The 15,663-nt window shown below is 39.0% G+C and overlaps 3 protein-coding genes across 3 annotated transcripts; all 3 read left to right on the forward strand.

The window, feature by feature from the left end:
- Window positions 1-4,777: 4,777 nt before the first annotated feature.
- EDL3 (EID1-like 3) lies at window positions 4,778-6,051 on the forward strand. The gene has a single exon (XM_021949996.2). It carries the CDS (start codon window positions 4,832-4,834, stop codon window positions 5,720-5,722), a length of 891 nt encoding a protein of 296 aa, XP_021805688.1. The 5' UTR covers window positions 4,778-4,831; the 3' UTR covers window positions 5,723-6,051.
- Window positions 6,052-7,090: 1,039 nt separating this feature from the next.
- LOC110749850 (hyperosmolality-gated Ca2+ permeable channel 1.7-like) lies at window positions 7,091-11,721 on the forward strand. The gene is made up of 12 exons (XM_021950052.2): window positions 7,091-7,337; window positions 7,428-7,757; window positions 7,959-8,108; window positions 8,238-8,373; window positions 8,510-8,611; window positions 8,788-8,907; window positions 9,017-9,097; window positions 9,322-9,662; window positions 9,781-10,026; window positions 10,300-10,624; window positions 10,857-11,090; window positions 11,215-11,721. The coding sequence occupies exons 2-12, from the start codon at window positions 7,444-7,446 to the stop codon at window positions 11,434-11,436; spliced, it is 2,271 nt and encodes a 756-aa protein (XP_021805744.2). The 5' UTR covers window positions 7,091-7,337; window positions 7,428-7,443; the 3' UTR covers window positions 11,437-11,721.
- A 341-nt stretch (window positions 11,722-12,062) lies between these two features.
- Window positions 12,063-15,613, forward strand: DBE1 (debranching enzyme 1). Its single transcript, XM_021950024.2, has 2 exons — window positions 12,063-12,278; window positions 12,709-15,613. Exon 2 carries the CDS (start codon window positions 12,796-12,798, stop codon window positions 15,445-15,447), a length of 2,652 nt encoding a protein of 883 aa, XP_021805716.1. The 5' UTR covers window positions 12,063-12,278; window positions 12,709-12,795; the 3' UTR covers window positions 15,448-15,613.
- The last annotated feature ends 50 nt before the right edge of the window (window positions 15,614-15,663 follow it).

Below are 15,663 nucleotides of genomic sequence, written 5' to 3' on the forward strand. Positions count from 1 at the left end.
TTACTTATCTTTCAAAACCTGAAATTATGTAAATTCAACCTATAAAAATCCATCATTCCAATCTAAATTTCTAAACTACATGAATCTCACATTCACACATTTAACCAACCAACCAAGGAAAGGAAATATAATCTCTTACAAACCATTACAAAAAATAATACACAAACCAAATTAAACTTATGAAATTAAAGATTACAACTCATCACAAAAATACACATGAAGATAATATCCTTGCAAAAAATCTGCTGCATCCATTCTTCCAAAAGCCTTAACAAAACAACCTACACAACGCTTACAAGAATTAACACAAACTAAAACATATATATTATCCAAAAACCAGATTTAAACAGAGTTTCCTATCCATCAACAGACTACAACATATATATTATCCAAAAACCAGATTTAAATAGAGTTTTCTATCCATCAACAGACTACAAAACCAAAGCAAACTAGATTCATCCAAAATGAAAGAATGAGTAAATTAATGAATGAACATTACAGGCTTGTAAGATTTGGAGGTAGCTTATTTAAATCATAAGAAAAACAGCTGAGCCCTCACACGTTACCCATGTCCATGATTTATACAAAACCTAGTCATATATGCTCAGAGCAAGCTTTAATAGATCTGAATACCTCTCTCCAAGTAAAATCAACCAAAATATAAAACAGGACAACTTCTTATTTTACATATTCAAATATATTTTTATAGTGCTAAAAAACTTACAGTGCCATCAATATATTTTCATCTGCCCAAAAATACACACATATCAGACAACAATCAATCACCAAACACAAAAAAACAGAACTGATCCTCATGAATGTTTTCAAAATATAAACAGATTAAAGGACCAATTTATACCTCACAGAAAGGAAAAAGGACAGCGAGACTCTAAACCATTAGAACACATTACAAAAGCTAGTCATATCTGGCTGGACTGTTAAACAAAGTTCCACAAGCTGGAATTCTTTCTTTACACGAAATTATATAGTTAAATGAATTGACCACATTAACCAATATGTAAATCAAATGCCAGATTGAAGGCATAATCTAGAGCATGGGCTACCTTCTCTTTTCCTGTGTCTCTAAAACAACCATCTAAGACTGGGCTACCTTCTCTTTTCCTGTGTCTCGAAAACCCACCCAATTCATATCTCTTTCTCTCCGTTTCTTTATCTCCCTCCCAAGTTCTCTGGTTCTCACTCTTTCTCTCTCTAGTTCTCTATCCTTGGCTCTCTCTCCCTACCGATCTTTCTCTATTTTCCCCTTCAACTTCAAAGACACAGATCTTCATCCGATTCATCATAACAGTTCATAATTTCTTTGTCAATTTCAAATAATCATCACAACACAATTTCAAATATATTTAATTTAGAATAAACCCTAAATTCAAAGGAAGATGATGCTAGAATAAACCATAAATTTAATCACCTTTGACTGATATGACAAAGAAACCCACAGAAGAAATCGCAGGAGAGGAAGGAATAGATGTCGATTTGGTGACCTGCCGCTGGGAAAAAAAATTTAACAGATAAGAGAAGCTGAAGCTGAGAAGCGACTGATAAAAAATTTAACAGATAAGAGAAAGAGAAGCTGACCTGCCGCTGCGTGCAGGGCTGAAGGCGGCGCGGTCGAGAGAGAGAGAGAGCTGAGGCGGGTCGAGAGAGAGAGAGAGAGAGCTGAGGCTGAGGCTGAGGCTGAGGCTGAGGCGGGTCGAGAGAGAGAGAGCTGAGGCGGGTCGAGCTCGAGAGAGAGAGAGAGATCTGAGGCTGGTCGAGCTCGAGAAAGAGAGAGAGAGAGAGAGAGAGGTGAGGCGCCGCTAGGTTTAGGTCAAAAACGAAAAGAAAAAAACGAAGAGAAGACTCAGACTGAGTGAGAGAGAGAGTAGCGTGTGTGCGTGTGTGAGGGTTACAGCAAAAAAAAAATTGCGTAAGGGATCTGGTGTGCAAGCACTCACTCTTCTTCTTTTTTTGGCCAATCACATGAGGCCACGTGTAAATTATATATATTTTTATATATTAACCGGTTCGGTTCAGGTCCACCGGTTCTGAAAAAATTAGAACCGAGAGCCGAACCGTTGACCTTCGGTTCGGTTCAGGTCCAAGTTTGACTTTTTCGGTTTGGTCAAAAAACGCTCTTTTTCGGTTTGGTTTGGGTTGGTTCGGTCGGTTCGATCGGTTTATCGGTTTTTATGCCCACCCCTAGTTTTCGAACCCCTTGTTGGACCACGCTCAAACTCAAAAGTCAAAACTCACATATCGCATAACCCTACTTCACCAAACTAGAGCAACAAAAAACATCATCTTCAAGAAGTTGTCAACAAATTTTCAGTGAAACCTGCAAGAACCAAAACCTATTTTTCTCAAATGATCGTCTTGCCTCTGCCATGCGCCGCCGGACCACGTGAAGATCTTCATCACAGCCTTGTTTGCAAGGCCAGTTCAATCAGTACAAGGAGGAGAAATAATCTTTCTAGGGTTAGTGTAACTTCAACATACCAACCCAAAAGCCTCTTCCAGATATTGATGAATAATAACCCACTTCAAAACGACAACGTATTGATCGTCTCCAATCCCGGGCTAGAAAGCAATAAGAAAGAATATTGTACAAGAACATTGGAGAAAGAAGCTGCTTCTTCTATAATCCAAAGGCTAGAGGCCATTGGGGAAAGGGTGATAGAGTTGGAGAAGAAAAAGTTTATGAACAAAACCAAAGGATCGGAACTATCACATGAGGAGAGCATATTGGTGGAAGATTTGAGTAGAGAGATTTTTAACAAGTTCTTGGCCAAACCAATTGAATACTTGAGAAGTGGTCATGGAGACTTGCAGGAAAAGTTAAAGGAGCTCGAGTTTCTTGTGGATATTCTTGAAGAATCGTGTTTGATGGGGGAGAAAGTACCAAACATTCTTTCATGCAAAGCCACCCACTAGCAAGCTATGCCGCCTTCATTTCTTGGTGGTCAAAATTATTATATTATATTGTTAGGGGTTAGGAGGATCCTCCTGTAAAACTTTTGTTTTCGTTGTCCGATTGTATTGACAATTCAATCGATATTCTTGCCGTGCCACGCCATGGGTTAATTCTTGTAACTCTTAAAATTATAGGTCTTCAACTCATTCACTTTTTGTTTCGTAAGTTAGGCTTGTATTTAAAATATTCAACCTACATTTATATGTACAGTAATTTACCCAACTTGTATACGTAAATATTTACCTATAGTCTGGTTCTTTTTTTATTAAGGATTTACGTATAGTTTTTATGCACAATAGTTTACCTACATTTATATGTACATCAGTTTACCTAGAGGTAAAACATTCAATATATATATACACAGAGAGAGAGGGAGAGAGTTGGGAGCACTTTGTGGTCAAGGGCAAGTCGAACTCTTTGGGTGTGGGGACACCTCGTGATATTTACCCAAAAAAAGCAACAATGGTGAAACATTCAAAATACCATAAAATGTTCTTTGTTAATACAAACATTAAAAATTGAAATTATTAATTAAATGATGATAATATGGTAAATTCACTTTTTTTCATATTAAACAAAAATTTAAAATTTAAAATAAATCAAATAATGGTCCTATTGTTATGAAACACAACTATCTATTATCTTTTTAACTTTTAAAATAAAATAAATTTTTTTATATAAATAAAAAATAAAAAAATAAAAAGTGTGTGCCAAAGGGCTAGTATGTACTAAAAAGAAGGTAAATTATTTATGAACAAAAACACAATAAAGGAGCAAGACACCATGATAGATAGGTAAACGAATATAGTCACACTCAAATTTATTGTGGTGTTTGTTTGATTTGCCCCTTGTTGGTTTCTTGTGTCTTTCACATCGCGGACCTCATTTGGTTTTGATGTTTGTGGATTTTCCCTTTGGGCCCTAGTTCTATTTTCAATTGGGTTAGGTGTTGACTTTTCTAAAGAAAATGTTGATATAAGGCTTTGCCTATCTTCTGTTTCGGATTCACATGTTCCATCATATTGATTTGTAGAAAAATAATTAAATAGGTGTGATATTTATGTATTTTAATTTAGGAAAATAATTAAATATGTATATATATATATATTTTAAAATTGAAAGTGAGGTTCATAAAATAAAATTATAAAAATTATAAAAATTTTAAAAAAAAAGAAGGCAAAAGAATAAAAAAGGCTTGAAAGTGAAGGTGAGACCAACTGATGATTAGCTTTTTTAGGTGGCGCTCCTCCCGACTGACAAAGCAAAACGTTAATTTGGAAAACCACGGGCCAACTACTTTCCTCCCTAGAAAAGAATAATAGTTCTACTTTTGTACATAACTTGACCACGTGACGACAAAATAGTGGGACCCAACACTAAACAAACTACTTATCGAAATTATGAATTACACGTGGGAGCCTGCAACGCCAACACGTGTCAAAGAATGGATATATCTTGTGGATTCGTCTTCAACATCCCGCGACAATCCACATCTTAAGAGGCTGAGATATTTTTTCAGCTAACAGAACACGATATTTTGATTCGCAAGACAGTTGGACACGTGGCGGCCAACGAGTTTATACCCGATTCCATTCCGCTGCTCATACAATTCCTCGATTCACTATCTAAGTATCCAAGCAATGACATGCTAACACGCGTCCATCCGCAATTAGAAATTCGACACGTACCCTACTTGCGCAAAGAAGTATGCGAGTTAGTTAACCACTCGAAACTCAACACGTGCCCCTGTACTGTACTCTCGTCCCCCATATATATAAGCTCGCGGGACAGACAGCATCGGCTTCATCTCGATTATTGATAATTTTTTTTTTCTCAAAAATACACTCTAACATCGTCGCGATGAGTTTGAACCGGCGACTCAGACCGAACCCGCCGAGTCAGAGGTCCGATTCAGATGACCTCGGAATTCTCAACGAGCAGATACTCTTCCTCGTCTTCCGGTCCATGAAATGGGATATTCAGGCGCTCTGCTCAACCGCGTCGGTGAACCACAAGCTCCGAGCAATCGTGAAGAGGCTGCTGTGGCGGGAGCTCTGCGCGCATAGCGCCCCGCGCATGATAGAATCGCTGGAGAACGCTGCGCCGAGCGGTCGAATTGGCGGCGGATGGCACACGCTCGCGAAGCTCATGTTCTTTTGCTGCGGCTGCGAGCCAACTCCGAATTTCAAGGTGAGTCGACCCATCCCGGGCCACTTCGTCAAATCGTCACGGTTCTCGAAGACTTCGGGTCAGAGCTTCTTGACGAAGCGGTGCCGGGGCGATTTGCTGTACGTCAGCGACCCGTGCGAGCATCCGATGGGGGAGAAGGAAGACGATTTGGGGATTTACAGAGGGGTATTTAAGGGATTTGACAAGTCAAAGACGAGGGCGTATTTGATCGGACGGCGAGTAAAGCTTGAAGAAAGGGTGAGATGTCCTTACTGTGGGGCCCCCGAGTGGAGCATGACCGCGGCTGGGCTGGTGCCCAAGAGCGCGGCTCGGAGGCTTGGCTCCCATCATGGGGCGTTGGAGTATTTTGTCTGTGTGAACGGGCACATGCATGGTTCGTGTTGGCTGGTGCCTTTGTCGTCCGATGATAATGAGGATGATGAGATGGACGGCAGTGATGACTTCGATTTCGCTGATAATGATGGGGGTGTCCGCAGAATTGGCTACGACGATCGGACGGCCACAAATGGAAGTATGTGCTCTATGGGGGAGGAAGTTGTAGTGGACGGGCCCGCAAAGTAGCTGCCTTCTGGGGCCCCGTTTTGATGGGTCGATGTTGGACCGTTGCTTTTGGTTTCTCTCCGGTGATTCGCATCCTTTCGGCGTCGGTTGCTGTTGCGGAGATTTTTTGGGTGCGGGATGATGTGGAGATTGGATAACATAAATTTAGGCTGACGTGTAACATTTTTGTGGAAATTATTTGTGTGAGTTCCGTCCCGCTGCTTTTTATTTTTTCTTTCTACTCTTTTCTTTTTATTTATTTTAATTTTATTTTGCTCCACAGCTAGATGGAGCATAGTAGTGTGTGATAGGATATTGGATTTTATATAGCCATTCTGGTTTGTAGATTACATTTTTTATTATAATCAAATAGAAACTTCATTGGATAAACTTCAACGATACAATCAAATATATTAATAAGACATAAAATACCAATCTCAAAATGGCAACAAACTAACATGCTAAAAGCAAAACTAATGCAAACAAAAGCCGCACTAAAACTACTAGTCCACATTACCACAATTAACCATAAGCTCAAACAAAGTCTACAAACTCAACATAACCAACCTTAAAACAATCCATGAGCCTAAACGAATTCTATCACCACCACCTAAAGAAAAGTCGTCGTGGCCACACTCACCACCACATCCGTAACAGATCTAGGGAAAATATAATTTCCAGTGATTTAATTGTGCATAAGAATGAACAAATAAACGAAACCAACAACCTTGTCAAAGAACAATTGAATGATTTGCAGCAACCTCCATTAAAGACGACGTAGAATCAAATTTAGAGAACATGAGCGGCATTAATGAGCGAGTTTTGAGACCAGGATCTGATTGAGAACATAAACTAAAATGGGTGATGGGGAACTTCAATCTAATCATGGCTCAGAATAAACCACCACAATGGCCTTTTATTCAAAATGCTCCATTGGACTTATTCACTAACCTAAAAGGAAAAGACGAGAAGAGAATAGAAGGAGGAGAGGCAACTACAAATTTGAGTTACATGTACTTTATAAGTGATTAGAGAATATGATTTATATTACACTTATGCTTAGATTGTTTTTTAGTACAAGCGACAATCTAAACTACATGGAAGGGGGATTTCTCTCTCACACAAACAACTATGATGCCGTGAGAATTCGAACCTGAGATATTTGATATGCAAGTTAATGTCTTTTTTAATTGGGCTAGACCCTCGTTGGCCTTAGATTGTTAATCATATGTATCAAGTTAATTAATCATAAACAAATCAAAGTCATATATATTAAGAAGCCCTCATTATCTTTTAATTCATATTTATCAAATCAAATCCTTGGTTAAAATTTTAAAATTGATAAGCATTTTTTTATGAACAAAAAAAGAACACAGAAAATAAATAAAAGGGGCAGTTGGGTCAAAGAACAGATTCAAATATATTCTGTAACGTACACAAGCGTGAGTGCAGCAAGGCCAAACATGCCTCCGACCTTGTTGGCGCCATCGAACCGCTCTCTATTCTGCTTCCCATTCCCAAACATTTGATCGACAAAAGAAAAAGAAAAAGAAAACCCCAATCTCATCCTTCTCTGTCCAAATTTTCAATTTCAATTTCACTGAATCCCAAAAAGCCACGCCCAAGGCACACACAGGTTCGTCTTGCATATGCATATGTGCATTTCCTCTGTTTCATCATCTTCTTCTTCCTCTGTTTGATCGCCGTTTCGAATGTGAATTTGCAGGAGCTAGCAATTGAAAATGGCGACCCTTCAAGATATAGCAGTATCGGCGGCCATCAATATATTGTCTGCATTGGGCTTTCTCGTGGCCTTTGCTCTGATACGGCTTCAACCGTTCAACGACAGAGTCTACTTTCCCAAATGGTACCTCAAGGGGATCAGAGGAAGCCCCACCAGTTCTGGGGCTTTCGTCAAAAAATTCGTCAACTTGGACGCCAAAACCTACATCAAGTTTCTCAATTGGATGCCCGCGGCATTGCGAATGCCTGAGCCGGAGCTCATAGATCACGCAGGCCTCGATTCTGCTGCCTACATTCGGATTTACGTACTCGGGTAACTTTTTCATGTACATGTTACGAAATGAATGTTACATGTGATTGTTTTAATGCGGACTGTTATTAGTACTCCAAAATAGTAGTCTCCTAAGGTACACGGGCAGAATAAATAACTATTTTGGAATGCTAATAACAGTTCCTTAATTTTTCATGCTAAACTATTTATCATACTTTAATGATACTAATTAATTACACGTAGGTTGAAGATATTTGTCCCCATAACCGCGCTTGCGCTTATTGTTTTGGTGCCTGTCAATTATACCGGAAATACGCTGGGAAAGACCCGTGAAGTAACATTCAGCGATATTGATAAGCTCTCGATATCCAATATTCCCTCTGGATCTCCCAAGTGAGTTTTTTCTCTCTTATTTTGCTTTGTTTTCTTCTAGGCTGTAAATGTCATGGTTTTTGGGACTCAGAAATACTTTTTGTTGTTGGTTTTAATTCACCAAGTATGAATTTATCTTATGTCTTGCAGGTTTTGGGCACATATGGTGATGTCTTATGTCTTCTCCTTTTGGACGTGCTTTGTTTTATACCATGAATACAAGACAGTGGCTACTAAAAGGCTTGCATTTTTAGCATCTGAAAAACGCCGTCCAGATCAATTTACGGTGAGGGCATCTACATGGTGCTCTGTTTTGTTTCCTCAATGATATGTCTTTATTGAATTTGATTTATTATGTCTTCTCCCATTAGATTCTGCTTAGCTTGCTGCGGTTGACAATATTAACTCTATGTCCCCAACAGGTTCTTGTAAGGAATGTACCCCCAGATCCTGATGAATCAGTCAGTGAGCATATTGAACATTTCTTCTGCGTAAACCATCCCGATCACTACCTTACACATCAAGTATGCGGCTTTTTAAACTTGTTTGATTTTTTTTTTGTTAGTTTGACTGCTGAAAGAATCAGCATATACTGCTGAAAAAAATTTCAAGAACAAGATAGTAAACTGTATTGTATCTGCAATAGGTTTCCAGTGTTACAACAACTTAACCATTTTTTGTAACCTTTAAATGTCTGTAGGTTGTATACAATGCAAATAAACTTGCAGCGGTGGTCGCGAAGAAGAAGAGTTGGAATAACTGGCTTGTTTACTACCAAACCAGATATGAAAGAAACCCTAAGTCTAGGCCTACTACAAAGGTTTCTTTCTTTACTTGATATTTGATAACCACTCAATTATGTTTTTGTTTGAGAGTTTCATTTGTTAATAATTTGTCACTATTGAGTTCATCATCTCATATCCCATTAGACAGGTTTCCTGGGCCTGTGGGGAGCTAAAGTGGACGCGATTAATTACTACATTGAGGAGATTGAGAAGATGAGCCAAGAAGTGAGTATGCCTCCTTATACCTATACTTTGTATTGACTTATGCAAGTGTTGTTGCTATTTATTTACATCTGCTAGCTAATTTAGCTATATCCAATGCAGATGCTGCTGCATGTAGCCAAATATTCTCTGTTCTTCCCAAAAATGAATGGGAACTAATCTGCTAGAGTATACATGTTGTTTTTGTTCGTCCGTTCTAGATGAATAATGATGTAGATTTCATGCAGGAAAAACAAGAAAGGGAAAAGGTTGTAAGTGATCCTGATGCCATAATGCCTGCAGCATTTGTTTCATTCAGAACGCGATGGGGAGCAGCTGTATGTGCTCAAACTCAGCAATCAAGTAATCCTATCCTCTGGTTGACAGAGTGGGCTTCTGAGCCACGCGACATCTATTGGAGAAATCTTGCAATTCCATATGTTGAACTCAATGTTCGGAAACTACTCATGGCTGTAGCCTTTTTTTTCCTTACTTTCTTCTTTATGATTCCAATAGCATTCGTCCAATCTCTAGCCAACATTGAGGGGATTATGAAGGTCCTTCCTTTCTTGAAGCCAGTACTGGAGATGTGAGTCCCTATTTCATTCTGTTAGTTATTGATTTCTCATGTGTAGTTATATGGACTAAGAATAAAGGTTTCAAATCCTCACCCCTCTTTTCTTTTTCTTTTTTCCATTTTTTCCCAGGAAGTCCGTTAAGTCTGTCATCCAAGGTTTTCTTCCAGGAATTGCATTAAAGATATTCCTTGCTATACTTCCAATGATTCTTATGTTAATGTCCAAGATAGAAGGTTTCACATCACTCTCATCTCTGGATAGGAGGTCTGCTGCGAAGTATCATTTGTTCATACTTATAAATGTGTTTCTGGGAAGCATTATTACAGGAACAGCACTTCAGCAGCTTGAGAAACTTATGAACGAGCCCTCAACAGAGTAATTTTGTGTAACTCTTTCCATGTATCTATCCAAACTGTCAGGGTTGTTTGTCTTTTGTTGTGTTAATGGCAAATAATAATTTCCAATAAGCAGAAATCAAGATATACCATTTGCATCCCTAGGTTTCTTTTCTTATGGAATTACGTTGATGTTTTTTACAACTTAGCAGCAATGTTGACATTTGCATCTTTGTGTCTTACACTTGGAATTTTCCAAATTTGCCTATTGATGATGGGATATCTGACAGGATACATACTGTTGGTTTTGCAGATTCACAAAAACTGTTGGGAGGTCCATTCCAATGAAAGCCACATTCTTCATCACTTATATCATGGTTGATGGTTGGAGTGGAGTTGCTGCAGAAATCGTCAGATTGGTTCCATTAATTTTGTTCCACCTTAAGAACACATTTTTGGTCAAGACAGAAGAAGACAGGGAGCAGGCAATGGATCCTGGTTCCTTGAACTTTGCTACAAATGAACCTAGGACGCAGTTATATTTTCTGCTGGGGCTTGTGTATTGCGTTGTCACACCTATACTTCTTCCTTTCATTCTTATCTTCTTCTCTTTCGCCTACCTGGTTTTCCGTCATCAGGTATGTTGGCTATACCACCATTGCTCAAGTTCATGTTTTCCATGATTGTCTTGACCCTTGCTCTGGCCGGAGAAATTTCAAGCACAGCTCATTCATTTATATATTAGCATTAAGCTGAACTTTGAAGGTTGAAGTGTTTTCTCAGTTCATACTTAGATATTCTAGTGTAAAATCCTAGAGCAATTTTCCTTGTTAGGTGGCACTAATAGTATTCTTCTCCTTTTGTTGCCAGATTATTAATGTCTATGACCAGAAATATGAGAGTGCGGCAGCCTTCTGGCCACAAGTGCATCTGCGGGTAATTATTGGCCTAATCATATCCCAAATTCTTCTAATGGGGCTATTTAGCACATTAGGTGTTGCAAAATCAACATTTATTCTCGTTGCACAGCCTGTTTTGACAATCTGGTTCCATAGAGTCTGCAAGGGACGTTTCGAATCAGCATTCGTAAAATTCCCATTGCAGGTTAGTTTCAAGTTTCCAGTTTCCATTACAAGGAGTTTCATCTGTACATTTACTTAACCTTAATCACTTGCATTAATATATTCTTAATCTATATATATGTGTTTGGTTTGCCAAATGGCAACAGGAAGCAATGGTGAAGGATACAGTTGAAAAGGCAACAGAACCAAACCTGAATTTGATGAATTATCTTAAGGATGCTTATGTACATCCTGTCTTCAAGGGAGGGCAGCCGCAGAAACAAGAAGACCTTGATGAAGAAGACAGCAGCCCTCTTGTTCCCACAAAGAGAACATCCCAAATGGGAAGCAAACATGACTCTGATGTCAGTTCTGAAGTTAAAAATTGATATATCTGAAATCTTATCTTAGGATTAAAAGCCCCTTCTTCTTCTAGTGTTTATTAATTTCCCTTTAAATGTTGTTACTTAGTTTTGATCTTGTAAATGCACCAGGAAGAACATTGATTTATACTCTAGTATTCATTCTGTTGATAATAGGGAAGGAAGCCTATATTTGTTTGTTGTAACATGATTACTGCCATGGCAGCTAAAGCTCAATGGTGGTTTGTAGTTTTGTTAAAATAGAAATTACCAAAATTTGTTTCAATTGTATGGTTTAATAAACATAAAGAAACAATACCACTATCAAGATTTTGGATCCAAATTACAATTTTTTAATTTACACAAGTACGAGAGGGACATCGAACTTGAGTTCAAAAGGCCGGCTCACTGCCCTAACCTAACCCACCTCTGCCTAAATTGCAGATTTAAATAACCTGAGAATGTTGTAAAGGCCTGGACGATTTTTTTAATTTATTTTTTGTTACAAAAAAAATTGGTGATTTTTTTTTTGGGGGGTACAAATTTTATAATATTTACTTACCAGAAAAAGAAAGAAAGTATACAATTTTAGCTAAAATCGAACGGTTAAGATCGAGCATCCTACCCATGGAAATTTCATTAGAACAATTCAGGCTCACTGTTACCCATCAATTCAAGCTGTCCTATCTCGATCTCAATCAGCTTTGCTGCGTTGTGCGGCCATTAAAATGCGATAACTTTTCGATAAAACGACAAGCTCACACCTCTCTGCTCTTGTCTTCCTGCCCCGCCACTGTGATTGGCCTCATTCTCTCTCTCTGATCACTCCTGGTGCATCAGTCTGATTTTTGCTGAAGAAATCCGATGATGTAAGTTCAATACCCCTCACTTTGTTGTGATTGAATCTTTCAGTTCGTTGGTGTTTTGTGAGTTTCTGTCTCGTTGCTTAGCTGACGATGCAATTGATATTTGGGTAGATTTTGATAATTTATACTTGAATTGTGAACGCCCATCGAGATTTTCTCAAAATAGCAACCGGGTTTAACTTATTTTCTTGATTCACGTAGTTTTTTTTATTATTGATGACCCTCTCATGGATCCTATTCTTTCTTTGATTGGAAATGTTCATCTTTGAAAAATGTTTTCATTGCAATTGTACGTTACAGCTTAAAACATTGAAATGCCAGTGATTTAAGAAGTTAATGATGCCTGAGAAGATGATTTTTTGGATCCAATATTAGAGATATTGGCAAATTCGTCTACATTTAATGACATTTTTTGTGTACTTCTTTTGAACAGAGTACCTGTTCGCATTTGAGCAGGGAGATCTTTTTTGCTTGCAAGGGTTTCGGTCTGCAATCTGGTTCACCACCTTTGAGACTGTAGATGGCAACTCTTCCGCTTTCAATTGCAATACAGGCCTGTTGTTTGAACTGTGGAACCACTGAATCATCTAAGCTGACAGCTACCAATGGTTTTAGACACAGGGACAAAGCTATGCATGGTTTTGTAAAATTGGATGCAGAAAGAAAGCTAGTTTTCCGAGAAGTTGTGCAGAATTTCAACGAAAACCTGCCACGGGATCATAACTTGAAAGTGTATGCTAAATCCCGAGTTTCTGTTGAGCCAATGGAGCAAAGATTCTCCACTGGTACTGAAACTGAAGAAATAGACAAGGTATCAACTTATCTATTTAGGACAGAAATTGGGGACGTGGTAAATGTCTTTGTTAGAAAGAGAAATGCCAAGTACACTGTGAATATTGAAGTTCCATCTTTATACCTGTCTAGCAGCGATAGAAGACTAGTACTGCGTTGGGGCATTTATAGAGCTGATTCATCCTGTTTCGTGCCGTTAGACTTCAAAAGTTCAACCCCAAATGACACAACTACCACCCTCGAAACTCCGTTCACTCAGACTTCTTCCGGCAGGTTTACTTTCGAATTGGAGTTTGAGGCTAAACAAATCCCTTTCTATTTCTCATTTATTTTGACTTCTCCAGCAGATGCTAATGTGAGTGATATGGAGATAAGAAGCCATAGGAAGACAAATTTTTGTGTCCCAGTTGGTTTTGGTCGAGGTTATCCTGGTCCATTGGGTCTGACCTTTTCTAATGATGGATCCATGAACTTTGCCATTTTTTCAAGAAATGCAGAGAGTGTGGTTTTATGCTTGTATGATGACACCACAGCTGAAAAACCTGCTTTGGAGCTTGATCTAGATCCATACGTCAATCGATCAGGTGACATTTGGCATGTGTCATTTGGAAGTGCAAGGGCTTTTGTGAGTTACGGTTATAAATTTAAGGGGAACCTTCTGCTGACAAACAAAAATAACTTTGATGAAGGGCATGTCCTGCTGGATCCATATGCTAAGGTCATTGCGAAATCTATTCCTAATAATCATGGAACAGGGTTGAAGTATCTTGGAAGACTATGCGAAGAACCTGCTTTTGACTGGGCTGGTGACGTTAGACCTGACTTAAGTATGGAAAAACTAGTGGTTTATCGGTTGAACGTGATGCGTTTTACAGAGCACAAGTCCAGTCAGCTACCAACTGATATAGGAGGCAGCTTTTCAGGTTTGACAGAGAAGTTGGAGCATTTTAAAGATCTGGGTGTGAATGCAGTTTTATTAGAGCCCATTTTCCCATTTGATGAGCAAAAGGGTCCATATTTCCCTCGCCATTTCTTCTCACCAATGGATTGTTTTGGACCTTCTGGAGGCCCTGTATCAGCTGTCAATTCCATGAAAGAGATGGTGAGGAAATTTCATGCCAATGGAATAGAGGTCCTACTGGAAGTTGTTTTCACCCATACTGCTGAGGGTGAAGCTCTGCAAGGAATCGATATCTCATCTTATTATCATGTAAACGAGGTTGAGGATTTGGAAGCCAGAAATGCTTTGAATTGTAACTACCCTGTTGTGCAACAACTGGTATTGGATAGTCTTCGGTACTGGGTGACTGAGTTTCACGTCGATGGTTTTTGTTTCATAAATGCATCATCTCTCTTGCGAGGTTTCAATGGTGAATACTTATCTCGCCCACCTTTGGTTGAAGCAATTGCTTTTGATCCACTACTCTCGAAGACCAAGATCATTGCAGACCGCTGGGACCCTCATGGCATGGCACCAAAGGAAACTCGTTTTCCTCATTGGAAGAGATGGGCAGAAGTAAACACAAAATTCTGTAATGATGTAAGAAACTTTTTGAGGGGTGAGGGTCTTCTCAGTGACCTTGCTACACGGCTTTGTGGGAACGGGGACATCTTCTCGGATGGACGAGGCCCGGCATTTGCTTTCAATTTTATTTCCAGGAATTCTGGACTTCCTCTTGTGGACCTTGTTAGTTTCAGTGGTGTTGAGTTAGCTTCGGAACTGAGTTGGAACTGTGGGGAAGAAGGACCTACAAATAAAACTGCTGTACTAGAAAGACGACTTAAACAAATTCGTAATTTTCTCTTTATCTTGTTTGTTTCACTGGGCGTTCCTGTTCTTAATATGGGAGATGAGTGTGGACAATCCACGGGTGGTTCCCCTGCATACAGTGACAGAAAAGCTTTCGATTGGAATGCACTGGAAACAGGTTTTGCTACTCAAACCACACAATTTATCGCATTTTTAAGTTCATTTAGGAACAGGCGTAGTGACCTTCTTCAGAAGAGGAACTTCTTGAAAGAAGAAAATATTTACTGGTATGAGAGTGATCAAACTCCTCCAAGATGGGAAGATCCGTCCTGCAAATTCCTTGCCATGAGGTTGAAGGCAGATGAAGATGAAGTGAACCAACCAGGGGATGAATCTTCTCGTTCACGGGGAGACTTATTTGTTGCCTTCAGTGCAGCTGATCATTCAGAGACTGTTGTTCTGCCTCCACCTCTGGAAGGTATGGGATGGCGCTGTTTGGTCGACACAGCTCTTCCATTCCCAGGTTTTTTCTCTACTGATGGTGAGCCCGTCGTTGAGCAAATGGTGGGTTTATTTGCATATGAAATGAAGTCTCACAGTTGTGCTCTATTTGAAGCCAGAAGCTTGTAACTTTGTTAGTTTATCCATATTCAATTACGTTGTGGAATATTATTATTTTGTTGGTTAACTTTTGATAGGATACTTGGATAATAAGACCATTGAAGTGCAGTATAGTAGCACATAGGGCACTGCTGTAAATTCCATGTAAATTCAAAAGCCTTTCCTTTAATTTCAATGCCATCAATTTTTAATTAAAGCAATAAAATAATTATTCAGGAAATTCGT

The sequence above is a fragment of the Prunus avium genome, chromosome 8, assembly GCF_965620075.1.
Source record: "Prunus avium chromosome 8, drPruAviu1.hap1.1, whole genome shotgun sequence".
NCBI classification, from domain to species: Eukaryota; Viridiplantae; Streptophyta; class Magnoliopsida; order Rosales; family Rosaceae; genus Prunus; species Prunus avium.

What these genes read in the sequence shown, in the direction of transcription:
- LOC110749850 (XM_021950052.2), top strand. Translation starts at nt 7,444, where the DNA reads ATGGCGACCCTTCAAGATATAGCAGTATCGGCGGCCATCAATATATTG. An exon ending in AGTCTAGGCCTACTACAAAG is followed by an intron (nt 8,908 to 9,016) that starts GTTTCTTTCTTT and finishes ATATCCCATTAG; the next exon opens with ACAGGTTTCCTGGGCCTGTG. An exon ending in TCGTAAAATTCCCATTGCAG is followed by an intron (nt 11,091 to 11,214) that starts GTTAGTTTCAAG and finishes AAATGGCAACAG; the next exon opens with GAAGCAATGGTGAAGGATAC.
- EDL3 (XM_021949996.2), top strand. Translation starts at nt 4,832, where the DNA reads ATGAGTTTGAACCGGCGACTCAGACCGAACCCGCCGAGTCAGAGGTCC.
- DBE1 (XM_021950024.2), top strand. Translation starts at nt 12,796, where the DNA reads ATGGCAACTCTTCCGCTTTCAATTGCAATACAGGCCTGTTGTTTGAAC.